Source organism: Grus americana, chromosome 1 (assembly GCF_028858705.1).
Source record: "Grus americana isolate bGruAme1 chromosome 1, bGruAme1.mat, whole genome shotgun sequence".
NCBI lineage: Eukaryota > Metazoa > Chordata > Aves > Gruiformes > Gruidae > Grus > Grus americana.
The window spans coordinates 109,080,143-109,098,288 of record NC_072852.1 but is presented as its reverse complement, the minus strand read 5'-3'; the positions used below and the strand labels follow the sequence as shown (position 1 = coordinate 109,098,288).

At 40.1% G+C, this 18,146-nt stretch overlaps 1 protein-coding gene across 1 annotated transcript in view; it reads left to right on the top strand.

Annotated features, from left to right (window-relative positions):
- Positions 1-18,146, top strand: part of SAMSN1 (SAM domain, SH3 domain and nuclear localization signals 1) — a 94,773-nt gene that overhangs the window by 35,234 nt on the left and 41,393 nt on the right. The window contains exons 8-9 of the mRNA XM_054811403.1: positions 864-987; positions 2,127-2,503. Coding sequence (XP_054667378.1) covers positions 864-987; positions 2,127-2,503 — 501 coding nt within the window. The remainder of the gene's footprint in view (positions 1-863; positions 988-2,126; positions 2,504-18,146) is intronic.

The window sequence follows — 18,146 nt, the reverse complement described above, 5'->3', positions numbered from 1 at the left end:
AAATAGGTGAACATCCATAGAAGCCAGACAGTATTGTTCCAAAAAATAGCCATCAGTGAATTACAGTTTTAATAATTTCTAATATATTTACTTCTTTCCCCCCCCCCCCGCTTCTATTGAAAAACAGATATCCTCTGTGAAACAGCATATGACTATGGAAGAGAGATTGTTTGCTGTCAAAGTATGAAACTTCTCTCTGAAGGCCACAGGGAAGTTCAGCGTCAGACTGGAAGTGAACTCAAGTGTTTCTGGAGCAGCTGTTTAACATAAGTGACAGCGTGTGAGATGGCTGCATGTTCACAAAGTTCCTGCTCTAGGAGCCTCTAGTACACAAACCTTGAGTTTCTCCAGTAGGACGTTGTTGGAATGCACACTAACAGATTTTAATTGTCATTTACGTTATTGTCATTTAACCTAGGAAAGGAAATAAGGCCTTGGATAAAGGAAGGCATCAGTATTTCAGAACACACTTGCATACGCATTTAAATGCAGTAGCTCGCCACATCTGGGATTTCTGTGCATACCTAAAATGCTTCTGGATAATGTAGTGGATGCGTATATTAAAATGTTTTCTGGAACTAATCTGGAATTAAGTATTAAGTAATACTGGGGTATTAAAGGAAAGTAATTTGTGAGCAGCAATATGAATGCCGATCTAAGTTCGATGCCTCTTGTGACTTCCCTTTTTCCTTTTTTGTATCTATTGGTCCCAAGCAAGGAAGTGTCTTTTAACTTTTAAAGCATTATGTAGATGATTAATTCTTTGAATCTGAGACTTTGTCACTCTCAAAATAAGCACCATGTCGCCCTTAGTTTTTATTTGTAGAGTCTGAATACTTACAAGGTCTTTGTTTTTTTGCCAGGGTACAGAACCAGATGATAAAGCGGAGTCTATGGGAACATTAAAACGACTGCAGAAATTGGTCCGAACCAAAAAAACGAGTACACAAAGCCTGGAGGATGTCAAACATGTTTTGCTCCCCCTCAGTAAGTAAAGCATCACGTCAGCGTTCTTTCCAACAGTTGGCAAATGACACTGTATGGAACATAACTGTAAACAATCCTGTCCTGGTCTGTCATTCATCACCCACGATTTTCAAACCCCAGCTGAGATGTTACTGTGATACCACTTTAGTGCTGACTTCCTCATAGTGCGAAAACCTGTTTCCTGTCACACTAGCTTGAGTTTTGTAACAGTGTATCTTGCGAGTGGAGATTTTAGCTAAATAGAATTGTATAACAGAGGGGCCTCCGTGCTGGGGACAATTGGTTTTTAGAGTAGTTCCTAGTTTTGTGTCACGTTTCAGATCAGAAAGGCAAAACTCACAAATGCAAAGATAACTTTCAATGTTAATCCATGAGTCAGAGGCAGCTGGGAGCGCAACAAGGTCTGGGGTGCGATAAGCAGTCGCCCTCCCATCATACCCGACCGCCTGGGGCCGTAAGACGCAGGAATTCTGAACTGATGCTGAGCTCAGGTTATTTTCTGGAGTCTCCTCTAGATCGCTGCTCTGACTGTGCAGCAGTTCTTCGTCTGAACTCGTTTTGCCAACATTAATTTAACAGTGCGTACATTTGTTGTACAATGCATTTGCGTATATGATGATTTTTAAACCAATATTAGCAAAATGATTTTAAACTCCCTGATGAACTACCACTCCGGCCAAATCATTGCTTGGGCTGAAACACATGAGGAAATTTAGATGTCAGCAGCTACTTTGTAACGACAACATACCTACTGGGAAGGGGTGGGAGAGGAATTATCCAGAAAAGCTTTCTGAATTTTTCCAGTATTTAAGCTAAACTCATGCTCTCTGCAACTACACAGCAATATGACATTCAATTCGCAAATTTTCATGTTCAGTGCAGAACCAGTGCAATTTTCCAGGCTTTTGAGGGAACAAGACAAATTCACCAAGTAGAGAATAAATCTTTCTTTTGACTCAGATGTCTGACCCAGTAAAAAATCCTTTCCATCTCCCTAATTATCATTATTATTTGTTTTTTATGGAGTCCTTGGCTTTTTCATTATATAAAATGTAACGGACAGCATTTAAGAAAAAAAAGTGTGCTGTTTTCTCTATGAATTGCAATATGTTATAACAGAAGTATTTGCATTCTTAAAGATACACTAGAAGATGCTTATCTCTCAGAAGAGGATGAAGAAGCACTGACTTCTTGCATGAAACTGACAAAACCTCAGGAAAAGAAGACCTGGAAAGACAACGTGAGGAGAAAAGAAGAGACTGAGACTAGGGCAGATTTTATTTCTGCATCTCTGGGCCACTCATACACTTCCAGGCTGAGTAACTTAGGAACTATTTCAATCCATTCAGAAACCGAATTTCACTTGTGGAGTGACTGGAAGCCCTTTCCTGATAACCAGCTCTGTCCTTGTGACTTCTTGATTTCAAAAATAGAAGAATGGGAAAACTGTACTTGCTCTTCTCATCAGCCACATCTTACATGTTCCCTAACTGATATGGATCTGCAGTACTCCTGGGTAAGTGGAAGTGGTTTCTTTTGTGCTGATAAGCATAAAAAGTGGAAACTTTTTGCTCTGATTCAGCATTAAAGAGATTCTGTCATCTTCCATGTGGCTATGAAATGCAACAAATGAAATTTAGATTTCAGGTAGATGATGTGAATGCATTGTTCAAACTAACACCAAGGGTTCATATAGCCCTAGGTAGTTCATTTTTAACCACGCAGACATCAGCGGCATTGAGATGGAAGGCCTTAGGCTATTCTGTTTCTCATCAGACAGACTGTTTTTTTCATCTGTACATTACATACTCATCCTTCCAGGCTTAGAAAACTTTCTGGAAGTCTGGGGTAAGTCAGTAAGGGACAATGAAGCCAGTGGGTGTGGATCAGGCCCCTAGAGGTCACTGCAATGCTAGAAAAGGACTTGAGTTATTTACACAAATGTCAGAGGTTGAAGAAGTATTGGTGTTTCTGCCTTCTTGGATCAGCTCAGCTGGTGAAGCCTATTTTTGCAATTACCTTTGTGGCAGCAAGAAGTTTTTAGGACCAGATACGAAGGAGCCAAGTTTAATCTTGGTCTGAAATTATCTTTCTACATAGGTATCTGGAGGAGGCTTTTCTATTTTAATTGCTGGCTTTTATAAAAGGGCTATTTAGAACTAGAAAAACAAAACCAAGAAAAACTTTAGTTGGTGAGATATACAAAATATGGACACTGCAATCAGGCTTTTCTCCCTCTCGTCACTGGGCACAGCAGGTCTTCTGGCACTCCGCACAGTGGTAAGCTCATGAAGGGTGACTAGTTGGCTGAAATATGTCAGGAAAGAAGTAAAGAGTAGCCTCTTTTCCCTTTATGCCCATTCCCTCTACAGTGCTCCAGGGATGGAGCTGGTTCTCTCTGTGCAATAAGGCCAGCTCCCAGGAAATTGCATCTAAACCACAGGAGGCAAGATACCTGCTGAAACCTGCCAACTGAGTGTTCACGTGGAAACCTGAGCAACCACAACCTTAGATCAGAGAGTTTCCTGCTGAAAACAGCATTTTCTCTAACGTGTGCTAATGTATCATTAGGTAGTAATGGTACATTAGAAGGTACACACGTATAGATGTGTGGGTCAATACAGCAACCGTATTTCTGAATACATGGAGGTAGCCATTCACTTTCTTCTCAATGCCACGGTAGCTGACATAACGGCAGGCAGTACCTGAAACATGGGATTTATCTAGCTGAATGTAGCCCAGAAGATTTTCCTGGGATTTGACACAGAAAACAGAAAGGCTAAAGCCTTGATTGATGGAACTGTAATTAGAAGAAAGAGAAAGCAAACTACCCCTAAAAAAGTCTGAGAAAGGTGCAGCAGTGAGACCCCGGACAGCCTCAGCACTGCAGCCTCCCGGGGAGAGCCCCTGGAGACAGGACTTCGGGGCTGAGCCTTGGCAGAAATAGGCTGGGCGCCGTGAACAAAGACTGCGCTCTGTGGGGCGAGTCCTCCTGTCTGCCGGTAACTAGGGCTCTCTGTAGAAACCAAATTGTGTCGGGGATGCAGGGCTCCGCCATACGCCTGCTCCCAATGAAAGCAACTTGCAGCGTCCCAAGCTAAGGCTGAAGTCCCAGGGCAAAATAATAATAATAGACGTGTCGGTCAGATTTATGAGAGCGTAAGTGTCAATTCAAATAATTTTATTTCATTTTGTCACAAACAGGCTGTTAATGTTCTCTACCCTGGTGAGATTTGTCCTACCCATGTTACTATTAAGTGCCAGCGAGAGGTTTAGTGCTTTTTTTTCTGCATTATTGTTTATTTTGCCATCTGCTTTCCTGATGGGCTCCCTGACTTTAATGTATCTCTGTGGGCTTAGCGTCTTTAGATTTAGATTACAGGCAATGGCAAGACATCTCATTATTTGCATTTGCATTCTACCAACTGGCTCAACCGAAGATTACAAAGACTGGATTTTCGGTTTTGCTTTTTAAGAATCAAACAAGCTGACACTGGTGGCTTTGCTATGAGGGGATCAGACATTGGGGATGATGCAGATGTTCTTTCTGATGTTGATTTACTTATTAGAGTAAAACCAATATATTCCATAATACTCTTTCTGATTCTATGAGTGAAGTATTTCCTTTTCTTGGCTGATCTTGGCTTGGCTACTACTCTATTGTCTTTGCTGCAGTATGATGTGGAGGAGAGAGCCTGAGACGTACTACTGAAATGCTAGTTGGTATGTCCTGAATTGAGGCAAACGGGCAAAACTGGTAGATGCCAGACTAAGACTCTTCTATTCCATCAGCAAACTGTGGCTTATCTGGTTTGGGGCACACACAAATATCCACGTTGGACACATATTATCCAGACGCATCTCAGCAACGTACGCAAAGCTGATTGAGCCTAGCCATAATTAAAGCTTGAATTGCAGATAGTAAATTAAGTAGTGCTCTCCCGTAATCATGAGGAAAAAGACCTGGATGTCTTCATGACAGATTGCTGGTTAGAGAGACAAAATATGAGCGATCCTAATTCCCTTCCTCCAGTTTCTTCCCTTGGCTCCTTTCTTCCTCTTCCTTTCTTCCTCCTCAGCACTTTACACAGCCTCCCTTATGTTATTTCATATTGCCACTGTTTGTTTCGCCTAAAACAGTACAAAGGCTGACAGAGATCATCCAAGCTGGTCACCTACACAAGGACTGTGAGAACAGACTGCCAAAGTCACAGCCATGTTCAACCATAACAGGCTGACCAACCTCCTCCAGCTGCTCCTCCTTCAGCCTCCCCCAGCTGAAGCACAGCAAGCACCTGTGTTAGCTGACCGCCTCCGGCACAGGGACAGCGAAGACAACTCAAATCTCACCCATCCTGCCCACCTTCATGTATTATGAAAGCATTGTAGAAGGCTGTGTTTCTGTCTTTTCATTAAATATAGAACTGAGTGTGCTGCGTTACCATTTTATAGCCACAGTGCCACCGTTAGCAATTTTGTGCAGTTAACTTAGACATAGGTCATTTTTTTCTGCGTTGTTCAGCTGTTTACAATATAATTAGTGGCTGGTCAAAATTTTGCTAGGGGCAACACAGAGCATTGCTTTTTTTGGTGTGTCAAGATTGCCATGTGAAATTATTGTAACTGATATTCTTCCTAAGGAGATGTAATTTCGAAATAGTTCTTCCTTAGAAAGTGGAAGAATATATTTAAGAAAATACTGAATACTTCAGCAAAAAAGAAAAAAAAAAAACATGCTTGGATAAAGAAACTACTATGCTGCATATTTTCATATTACCACAAAGTATATCAGGGAGAGAAATGAGTGATCCAGGCCGGTGTTTCTAATGTTATGAACCAGCTGAAAATCAGGCAGAGGATACAAGAAAAGATTGTCCAGACACCACTTTACCAACCACTTGACCTTAATATGAAAGGTTGTTGGTTTCTATACTTATTTTTATTCCTCAGGCTTAGCCCTGCAGAAAACAGTTCAGCTATCTCAGACTTTCTTCTCTTTTTTTTTCTTTTTTTTTTTTTTTTTTTTTAAATTTCTGGTTACTAGAAGCTGTCCTTCTGTTATTCGTATGCTAAGATCTTCACTACTCTAACAAAGTAGTATACTTAGAAGGGCATGTCCGTATGACTTTTATACAAGCCATTTCAGCCTTCTGTTTCTTTTTCTCAGTCTGTGCAATTGCATAAGACTTTTGCAACCTCATGTAATGTATTGAAAATCTAGAGTCAGAAAATTGGAAAGTACAGGAGCTTGATGGGCTTGGCTGGCCCTGAAACAGGCACAGAGTGGAGCACATAGTGGGGTCACAACTGAGGGGTCCTCTTCACTGTCTTGGACAGCCTGAAAAGCTGATGAATCCCTTTCTCCTCTCCCTCAATACTTTAACAACCTACTTCACTGGCTGACCCATCCACTCTCCCAATAACCGTGCAATATGGAAGCTGTGTTTGTAGGATGACACAGGCATCCTTTACAGGAAAGGGAGAGGAGACAACATCTCCAATTGGAGACAAGTCAGCAGAGAGCTACCATAAGTGGGTTTCTCTTCTTGCAGTATCTTAGAAGCATGGTTAGGTTTAACAGAAGGATTTAGTCATTGATAGCATAAGAATATTTATCTGTGTTTAGTATTCAGTGAGAATGAAAAGATGAGGGTCATTTCCCAAGACTAGAGAAAACCTGGCATTTTGGTGAGGAGAAAGAAAAAATCTAAGGGTGCTGCAGAGCAAGATACCTTTTCTCTCCCATTTTCAGGTTAAGAGGAGAGTAGAAAGCTTCAAAAGCTTGGTTTCTATCCAATATGAATGCCTTACATTGTGGTGGAATGAACAATAATTTTGGGAAAACTGCAAGTGACCTTATGCCAACGCCTGTGTTCATTCTCTCCATACTCCTCTCAGGAATCTGTTACGGTCTTATCATGGTTATGTTAGCCCTGCTATTATGGCCATGGTGTTCTGCCATTTCAGTGACCTTGTGGATTTTTGCTTTCCTCCTGGTCTAGCTTGCTTTCTTGCCAGAGAAGCCATTTCTCAGCATCTCCCTTTGACCCTTAGTAGGCACGTCTAGTTTGACACTCATTTGTTTGTTGAAGAAACACTTTTCTTCTCAGCTCTATTTCTGGTCATTTTCTTGTCCTAACATTTCCTGATATATTCTGCTTAATAGGTTCTGGTTCCTGGTTGCCCGGTAACAGCCTTGCTTGCTATGATTGCTCTTACCCTGCACTCGGTACTGCCTCTGCTGCTCCAGATCATCTCGGTTCTCAAAGAGGTGCTGGGTATTGCCTTGAGGTTTACACAGGCTGTTGGGTCTCTTGTGATACCAGTGACTGATGATCGTTCCCTAGGTTAGTGGAGTGGGGAGGAAGAGTATGGACAGCCAGTAATGAACAAACAGGACAGAGAGTGGTCTTCTCTAGCAAAACGTGCTTCAAAACAGAAAGCTGCATTTGACCATTTGCACAGCCCAGAGAATGGCTGTGGAAAGATTTCTGCTTCATTTCAGCCAGCGGTTTCTCCTGCGCACTAGAATGCTGTGGGCTTTAATGGACTTTCTGGCTGCTCAATTTTCTTAAGCAATTTGACTGTTTTCTGCATTTTTTTCTTTCTTCAGCTAACGTCTTTCTGTTGAGAGATACCCAAATGTGCCTTAGAAGACCTTTCTCAATTACATTTTGAATCCTCGTTTGGCACAAATATAGCACTAAAAAGAAAGCCTAGAAATCCCCAGATTGCTTTTCTGAGACACCAATTTTCAACTGCTCCGGTCACTCTAGCTGCTTCAGTGTCAGTAATAAGTAGTCCTTTTAAAAGCTGTAGCTCTTATTTATTCCTGTTTCAGTGACAAGGTAGGAAGCCAGATCCTCACGAAGTATAAATCTATTTTCTACTGGTGTTAGGAAGTCCTGCTTAGTTGTACCCACGCTGAGGCCCAAAGTCTTTGCCCAAGGAAGGGACGAAGAGCAGCTGAAAGGGTAGCAGTAAACAAAGCGGGCAAGCCCACGACGATGGGTGTTCAGGTGATAAGCTGTGGCTGAGACATGAAAACAGGATTTGTTCTCTAAGATAAGAAACTGTCCCCAGCTGCTTCTCCTTTGTCTAATCATATCTTCATCTACAAGCCCCTCGACAGGTTTCCTGTTGCTTTTTATAACATTCTAGCTAATTTCACCTGTTAACCTGCTCTCCACATCCGTTCATTAGCTCAGCCCTTCACCCTGTGTACTCGGCACCTCTCCTGCAGGATAAAGCAACAGCTAGAAAGCCCCCATGCTCCCCAGACTGCTGTGGCTTTGAAGATACGCACCTGATAGACAAAAAGGAACAGTGCTACAGCTAAATCTAGCACATGATTAATTTCAAAGGCACTCACTATTTCCCAGTTCAAACCCTGTCCCAGAACCTCGTGAAAGCTTATTTTGAATTTTAAGTCTTGTGAGGGGGTGGGGATTGAGATATATTTGTGCGTGTCTGTTGTAGTCAAATGCTGGTGAAATCTGAATGACTTTGATTTTAAAACTGGGGGAGAGTCAAGATCCATGACCGAATTTTCAGTGTTTAGTTTTCCTGGAAACACCAAGCAAAATACGTACTCAGATACAAATGCCAGTGAACTTAAGAGCACTCATTGTCCTGAAGCTTCAGCATCTGTAGAGTCTTACTTTGTCTCCTATCATAGGGAGCTTTATTTAAGAAACTATTGCATCAGGGAGTTGGTACATATTGTATGGCTTGCTTCAGTTAAATACCGAAAGTGAGAGAAAATCACCTCTTAAAGTGCAAGGCTTCATCTCTCAAGCTCTGTGCTTGGAAGAGAGGAGCCTGGGAGGGCATCCGGCCTCACTATAGCTGCACCATTGCACTGTGCTGACAGCAAATATCTGCCACTGCCATTCTGCATCCCGCAGTGATTTTTGCTGCTTCCTGCATAGTAATGTGAAAAATTTGAAATTTAGTGTCTTCATCTGTGGTGACTTTGACCATGCAGTCTCAAAGTAGGTTTTGAAAAATCTGATGCCGCTGTTCTTCACTATGGTAACTCTTGTTCTATTTTATATTTTTAATACCTTACTAGATTTTTCATAGTTATATAGGGAATTATGTCACATTTTCCATTAATCTTAGAGGCATGTATACCCAACTCTACTAAAAAGCTTAACGATTCCAAACTTTTCCCTCCAAACATTGCTGGACTGTTCTGTAAAGTTGGATTGCTAATACGTGCTAGTATATATAAGATAGAATGATAATTAAGTGATTTTTTTTTTTTTTTACAGTAAAAGATATTTTAAAATACCACAACATCTTCAGTATGGTTACAGATAACTGCAGAAGAACGTTTCAATTCACCTCGGCAGATTTCATGGGTTTGCTTCTGACATAGCTGTTAGGTACTGCAGAGCTACAGCTAGAGAGAGAAATGAAAAGTTATTTTGGATTACTGTCATGAATGTAGTATGAAAGGAAATATAATTGTTGAAAGTGCAGGGAAAATTGTGCATTTCATATACTTATTCTTTGTAAATGGCATATGAATTGTTAATAGAAAAAAGGAATGCTACCTGCTTCATGAAACATGATTAAGATTCAAAATATAATTGAACTAAGTGCAGTTGTTGATAACAAACTGTCTGATGAAAGGATGACTTCCTGTTAGCATCCTTTAGAATTGCCAAAATGATGCATTTTTGCATACCGAAAGAAATAGATTGTATTGTACATCTGCTGCTTTATATACCTATGCTGTGATAATATTATCCTTCTGTGGATATGCTGTCAGTCCAGTATTTTGTAACTGACATTTTTCTTCTTGGGTTTTTATATTAAAAAAAAAATTATAAAAGCTATAATTTCTTCCCATACACCATACAAAGCAAAAAACCCCCCAAACTATACATTCCTTTGCTTGAGCAGTGCTCCTGCTGAATGAATCAGCTAATACAGGCTGTGTTTTCATCCTGTGTTGTGCTAATGCATCCTGGCAGGAACGTTTTGACCAATGAAGCCATTAAGTGCCTTGGGATCTGCCTATCCAAGACCGCAACTTTCTAAGTGCAATTTATCTCCTTACACAAAGTAATGCAGTTTTACTTCTGCATCGATTCAGTTTTGAAACCTAAACTTTGGCCTAATCTGGTGCTTGCTGAGTTGGTGACAAGCTTCCCGTTTGTAGTCAAAATGTTTAATCTTCACTGTGCTTGCATTAGCTCAGCATACCTTTTATGTGTGCTCATCTTTATTCAGGAGAACAAGCAAGCTCAGCTTCAGATTTTGTCAGTGTCCCTGATGAAGTTGAAATTAAAGTGCTAGCCACGTGACTAATTGGGTAAGGATTTTTGAGGCTAAGGCTTCGGTAAGGAAGCCACAACCTAAGATGACTCAAGAATCCTCACCGACCTTAAGTTACAAGAATACGTAGGTGGTAGGCAGCAGTACATACAACAAGGCCTGGTATTCCTTGTCTTCTTCCCTAGCTAATTCAAATGACTTTTCTTTTAGGGAATATTAATTTTCTGGGAGTTCGGATCTGGCTCAGGAGCTGATTGTGTTTGCTTGCTTGTTTTGTGAGTGTAGATTGAGCTAGTTATTCCCTTTGGTACATCATTTTGGTACGCTTTAAAGTGTTCCTGTAAAGCCTATTTGTGAAATAAGCCTTCCATAAATCAGAAGAAATTAGTTCTGTTTTCATCTCCCTCACATAGAAATGTAGGAAAAGTCACATTATATCAGTGCTCAGCAATGGCATAAATGGAAGAGTGAGTATTTTCAGTGCCAGAAAGGCATTAAGATTTCCAGGGCTGTAGCATTATTATAATGAATGTTTTTCAAAGTCCAGTAAAAGAAGTACTTCTGTTGTGACATTCTCCAAAAGCAGGGTATGTCTTGCATCATTTCAAACTTGTTTTTAGAAACTGAAAATTTAATTTGAATACTGGGTTTTCATCCAGCTTTGAAAAAATAATGGTGGGTAAAATGAACAAGAATAGGGCCTGAAAAATAGGATTGGAAGTGAAACAATGGACATGCAGTGGACATACCTCTAATTCTTCTATTTAAACACTTTCAGGTATATGAACAGATCATTAGAAGACAAAGACCAAGGCTTTTCAGAAAGAGCTGGGAAATGATTTGTATCTGCATATTCTCTTTTATTTTGAAAGGAATTCACCTATGGTAATGAAATTTCTGGACTGACTTTCTGTAGACATTTAATTGATTGAAAAAGTTCACCTTCCCTAATACATAAGCAAAGCGAATTGGAAACTTGAACATAACATAATTCTTGCTGGAAGTGCTTACGCTCCAATTCATTTGAAGAAATCTGGCTAGATATGGAAAGGACCAAATTAATTAGGTTAAATGACATGAAACTTCTCTTTCACTTCTACTTACAACTTATGTTTGATAGTATACCACAAGAAATGACGAAAAACGGTGCGTGGGATGTGGGAAAATCAAGAGTTCAGATAGTTTAAGATCATGAGACAGAAACTTTTGCAAGTATTTTGAGGGATTCTATATTTAGTTCTGGATTGTGTAGGTGTTTTTTTAATACCTAGATTTCCTTCCTCACAGTTCATCCTTGCTTTCACATAACTTCCCTAAAATTAATCAGCATGGCAATACAGCAATACCTATGGCCTCAGTTACGACAGGGGACTGGAGCGTTAGCTGCCCTGCTAGCTCAGAAGACAATTCTTGCTCTCAGATAAATGCAGACGACCGCTCACGTCCTACAGCAAGACGTGTACAGGTGGAAAAGGGCAAAATCAGTTAATTCGGGTGGCCGTTTTAAGAGAGGAAGAATATTATTCTGATTTTTTTAGTCTGAAATCCTTGAAGACAAACTCACAAAACTTCGCTTGCAGCTACATTCGCTCAAATTTTCTGCACGTCTAACCACAGGGTCAAAAACTGAGGATTACATGCAGTTAATGATAAACTGCAAAGTAAATGTGTTTTAACACAATTTCTTAGCATTTCACTGAACTATAATGACAAAATAAATCCTTATTCCAGTTTTTCGTAGCACCATGGCTTCCTTAACTCTGTGAATCACAATCCAGTGATTAAGGATGTAGATAATGCAGATTCAATTCCCTGCACTTCTACAGACCTCTTGTGTGATATTAGACAAATCCCTTAACTTGTCTGCCTCATTTGCAAAAATGGGGCTAGTAAGTTATTTTATACATCAGATGGTTGTTGCACGAGCAAGAATACACATACCAACTTGTGCACCAAAAGGGCAGGAGTTCAAACAGTTTATTTGCAGGCTCCGACACCTCCATTTAGATTCATCCTTTGCACTGAATGAGACAGACATTCAGTAAAGAAAATGTGGTATATATTAAAGCTGCATCATTAAAACTGAATCATAAAGCATAAATGCATAGGGGTGACATTGGGGTGTCACAGATAGCATTAATTATGCCTTCTCTTGCCTTTAAAACTTTGTTTTCTTAATCTAATGAGTTTGTGTCTGTACGTGAGGGTGCTATTTTTTCGAGTTTTAGGTATTATTATTTAGGTTTATAGGAGTGTTTGAACCCAAAGATGTTTCAAAGATTTTTGTGAACTTTCAGGTCCCAAATTAGAGGAGCATAAAATTAACATTTCTCTTCACCAGTTTGTATATATATTAAAAAAAAAAAATTACTTGCTCTAAACTAACAGGCCTATATCTAGCTTTCAGAGTTTTGCTGCTCCTGGAGTGAGACTCCTCTCCAGATTCCTGTCTGTAGCTCAGTGGAACTTGTAGCAGATCATGGAGCTGTTGGAGGAAACTGTTTCGCTGCCTTTCCATCAGCCTCTGCTTTCTGGGGCAGCAGCAAGGCAAAGCAGGCAGAAAGCACACATGAGAATATGTGTTGAAGAAGTAAAAAGGATCAGATAGGTGACAGTAGGAGGTAAAAAAAGATTCTCTGCAGAAGCGGTATGCAAGGTCTGAGTCAAAAGCTCATATACTTTGTGGGGAAGTGAGAGGGGAAGGAGTTTGATAATACAGTGAGAAAAGATCAAGATTGGTGGAGGGAATCTGAAAGAAAAGTGAGGTGTTTGTGAAGAGGCAAAGCATCCATCTCTCTTTCCACGGAGCAGTTTCAGAGACAGCCTCCCTTTTCCGTTCCCTTCTCTCCCCAAAGACAGGTTACTGACACGTAATTACCTTATACCTACTGAGTACCATGACTGTCCCTGTGAGTGCTTTTAGCCCACAGCCTGAGATAAAGCATGTTATCTTAAATCCTTAATGAAATAAATTTATGTGACTGTGCTTCACTTCATCTTGTTGATGGGCTAAGAGCAAGTTCCCACCCCATTAGTGAGGCTCAGCTGACCTGGAGCAACTTACTCCATCGCGACCATTCAGCCCCAGCCCGAAGCATCCCATGAAGCCCGAGTGAGGCAAGCAGGGCGCTAACCGTGACCAGCACAAGGTGCAGCAATTGCCTGGCCAGTCCTCCTCAGTGAGGGACTTGGTGCCAAAATCCAGCAGGAAAAGTCCCTCTTCTTCTTTACGGGGGAGCTCAGCATGGCTGCAGCTTGGCCACCCTCTGTCACCCCTGCCCCGGAGCAAGTGGCTGATGGATCGGGGTAACCACTTACACCTGCCAGACAGACATACAGAGCAGGAGCCAGACCTCCCTGCAGCTAGATTCAGGCCTGGAAGCGAGCATGAGAGCAAGTCAACCGCTCAAGTCTTATTGCCACTATGCGTGATTTGGCAGGTCTGCTGATGGAGCTAGCCCGATCCACATCCCACTTGATTTTGAAGGTATCGCCATTAATGTTAGCACCTGAATCAAATGTTGCAACAGATAAGCCCACAGGTCTGGTACAGAGTGTTTTAAGAAAAGGAAATAAAATGTAAGATTGAAACCCATCACGTATTCTTGACGATGAAGCGTTTTTGTGTTTCTGCTGGCTATCAATCAGGTATTGCATGGGTAGAAAGAAAGTTTTACAACCAACTACAAATAAAGCCATCTTGTCCCTCTCTTTCATTTCCGAATTATGATTTTCACCCACTGGAAACCATGTTCAAGGAGGAAGGAAGAATAGCATTCTCCTCTAGAAGCAAAATGAAATCAAAGCCCTGCAAGTGAATATGCAGTGTACCACACTTTATTCCTTTTCACGTTAGCATTTGCACAGCAGTCCTAATGCTGTGATGGCACAGCGACTTGACACTCTGACATCAGTGAAGAAATTCAGCAGGAGATGTTTACTGGTAAAAGATGGTTGAAACGACAAAGAGTTTCCTGACAGCAGGCTGCGCATTAGAGTTAATCAGAATTTACTTCTGTTGATCTTGATTCTAATCAGAGATAGACTGGCAGACATCGTGTACATACCTTGAAAAAATCCCCTGCTGCACTGCCAGTGCTTGTGCATTAAGCTGGTCTTCTAAATGCCGAATGAAGCATGCCATGTTTTGTGTATGAGATTAAAACAGAGAACTTAAATTTATTTTTATATCAGTTCCCTTTATCGAAAAAATCTCATATTTGAGCTTTCTGAATGGATGTGCAAGGCAACTGTCACTCTTTATCTGTAAATGCATTTCTGGGAGGCTGAGCTTCAGCTGGACAACTATAAAACATCAGTCATATAAACCTGCAAATTACGTAGGATAAAATGTCCTTGTAGCTGATTAGTAATCGCAGTGTTCACTAACAGAATCCATTGAGATGTTCTAGGCATGAACAGTGCGATGTAGCTTTGAGCTACATTTTAACATTCACTCTGAGAAACAGCGTGCTGTTCGCTTACATCCCTGAACCCACAGCATCATCATCCTGCCAGTTACTTTCTGTTATTCATCGCAGACAGTAAAGTGTATTCTGCTTACAATAAATTGTACAGGAAAACCACCAGTGACGCACGTACTTCTGTTGGAAATTATTACACAGATCCTGGATAAGCCTGTGGCTGTGTTTTACAAGACACTAACCTTGCTGACTTTGAATTTTCCCAGCAGGAATACCTAGAAGATATAGATACAACTTTGACTGTTACTCTTCAAGATAATAAGAAAGGGATTTGTTCAATAGGTGAAAGCCAATCTCCTTGAGAATCCCTCTGTCACAATAGTATAGATTTTTATTAGTGGTAGTGCTAACCTGACATAGTGTAGGTATGACTGATCTGTTCATCTACTGCTAATGCAAGAGAATGTGTTGGGATCAAAGTTTGAGATAAGTTCTTGGTACTTCATTTTCCCTTTAGGCCAGGCGGTGTTGGGAGCATGCCAAGGACACAGTCTGAGGGCCTGCCAATGAGACGCTTTTTCTTACTCACAGAGTAGCCACCGTTTTTTGTACCAGACATGGCTTTAAATTCAGTAGGAGCTCTGGTAGTGATGCTCTATAGCCCGTCCCTGCCATATTTCTTTGTGACTCCATTGACCTTAGTGGCAAAGGTTTAGCATAAGAGAAGGAAGAATCACGAAAATATTTTTTTCAGGAAGAGAAGGAAGCCCAGTAGTCTGAGAGAGGCCAAATTCACAGTTCCTGGGACTTGGCATGGTGAGGGTATTCCTGCTGCTCTGCACCCTGATGATTGCGTAAACAAGCTTAGACGCCACTCTGTTGTTGTTCCCTCATGCTGTTTCAGTGGAGGTATGGCCTTAAAAATCCCCCCAATGTAAATTATTTAGCAAAGATCAAGTTTTTGAAGCAAACTTCAGATGTTAGTTATTAGCTTTGCTGAATAGCCAGTTTCTGCAGACTTCATAAGAATTATACTTTGTACGGGATAGGAGTCGTCTTGATATAGTGTCAACACACTGCCAAATCAAGGATGTAAGCTTAAAATATTCTTTAATCCCATGTTGTCTCTTGAAGACTCTGAGTTTCTGTAGCTTCTTCATTTTTTACTCCTGATGAAAAGCATATAGGAGCCTATTCAATAGGAAATTACACACCTTGTTGCATGAAGTCTCTTAGCATTTTGGACCAATTTTCAGTACTAAGTTCTGGATGCTCACAGTGATGAGTTTGCAGCGAAAGTGGGAGTTTCAGAGATGGCCCCTGAAGCATCCAGCTCCGTTCCCCAGCATCCCAAATGGAAAATCACAGCCTCAGTCTTTGAAGTTAAAAGTGAGTGTTTTGTTTAAATAGTTATAAAGACAGCACAGCCTGCAACACCTGGCTTCTTTCATGGGTGGTTGGCAGGGGAGGAAGGGCTTAACTTCACTTTTTCAGTTGTTCCTTTGATTTTCCATTTCTTTTATGGAGAGAGCTCTGCTGAGATGTAGCAGTGACTGTAACTGTGGCTGGCCCTTGCTCAGATTAGACCAGGAGAGGGAAGTATCTAGCTATCTTCTACCCCATAATTAATACATATGAGGAAATTGTGTTCTGCTCATGAACATTCCTTGAGGAAATAAAGATTGAATTTGTTAAGTAAATTATTCACTGCAAATTATTCCACTTGCTATTCTGAGATTTCTGCAATATCTAAGGGAGCTTGATCATATAGGGGGAGGCATGGCCATAAAAGCAGAGGCTGAAGGCATGATTTCTTTCTTGTACAAAATACAAGTCTTATTTTAATTAAAATAAACAGCATAACAGACTCTGGGATTGCTTAGCATTAGGGAAAGCAATGTGCAGCCCCAAGGTATCTCTGAGTTTCCAGTTAAACTTGGACCAGATTTGTCTGACAATGAAAAACGAGTTGCTAATACAAAAAAAGTCTCATTTCATCTGCTTTTTGATGGGTGGCCACTACACTAAAACCTTCAATCTACTTTGCACTCTACTTTTTAGTTTTATCAGAATAATCAGGTATCGAAAGGATAAATTTACACTTGCAGTTTAGACTGGAAGTGATCTCTCCTTTCAGGGCAAGGCAACTGGATGGAGCCACTATGGGGATATGGGACTGCTGTGGCACTTGATATTGTATGGGAAGGAGGCACATAAAATACTTCAATATCCATGACCATTCATCATGGTCCATTCATTAAAACTGAATAATAATAATAATAATCTATAAGGTGTGTTGCCTATATAAATACAATGACAGTAGGAATCATTCTCATGGGGTATCTTAATGATTTTTAAGTGGATAGCCTTTTTTCCCACAGGACTTCCCAGAGAGAAGAGTGACATTGCCTGGGTATTTCAGGATGGAGGAGTCAATCCAAGCCCCATAAAATTTACCTGAAAAACTTCTATTGATTTCATTGGGGTTTGGATCAGGTTCAAAGACTAGCAAGGAAATGGAATAAGTTACCTGCAGTCATGTCCAACAGAAAAAAACTAAGTAATTTTGCATGAATACTCATTCCCCTTTGAAAAATTAGCTTCAAATACAGAGGATATAAGCACCAAGCTTATTATCAATTTTTAATTCAAAAGAGTTCATTTCTAAATGTATTGGTTAACTAAATTAAATGAACTTAATATTATATATGTTTGATTTTCTTCACTTTGTTACTTTTAAAACTAGTGTGGGTCACCCTTCCAAGGGCAAGAACATAATCAGGTCAGCTTTCAAGCTGCTATAATTTTTCTGATATGTGGATGAGGAAAGGAAATAGATATGGGTGGGTACTATATCTCTTGAAATGGCCTCTTTCTTCCTGTTTAACAATAAATATTCTACAGAAAGGAAGCTCATATATTACTCTTCAGATGAGTTCCCATTTTATTAATCATGAAGATTTTAACAGTGGCCTGAGACAGGAAATCACAGTCTAATGATCAGCAGAGTCTGATTTAATCCTCACGTTTGGAGCAGATTAAAAAGAAAAACAATATACTGCAATGTACATCTATGTAGATAAATAATCAGGTTTAATTACTGTTAAACATACATACAGCTTTTATAACAAGTTATGGCCCTACTGAATTACTAAGGCTGATTAAATATCCATGGTAAAACCTACTTATGGTTAGAAACTTAAATGAACATATCAGGTGGTGTTATCAGATATAGAAAAAATATATATCTCAGACTTCATAATTATTATTAATTAAATAATGATTATTATTAATAACAATGATTATGAACTCTGATATGTTATTATTAGTAATAACAATAATAAATTCAACTCTGTTCTAGATGAGTGTAGTTCTGATTAAAATGTGAAATGAAACATCTTGGTTAATGGGTTGAGGTTCAACATGTCCTCCACTGCAATCCAATAA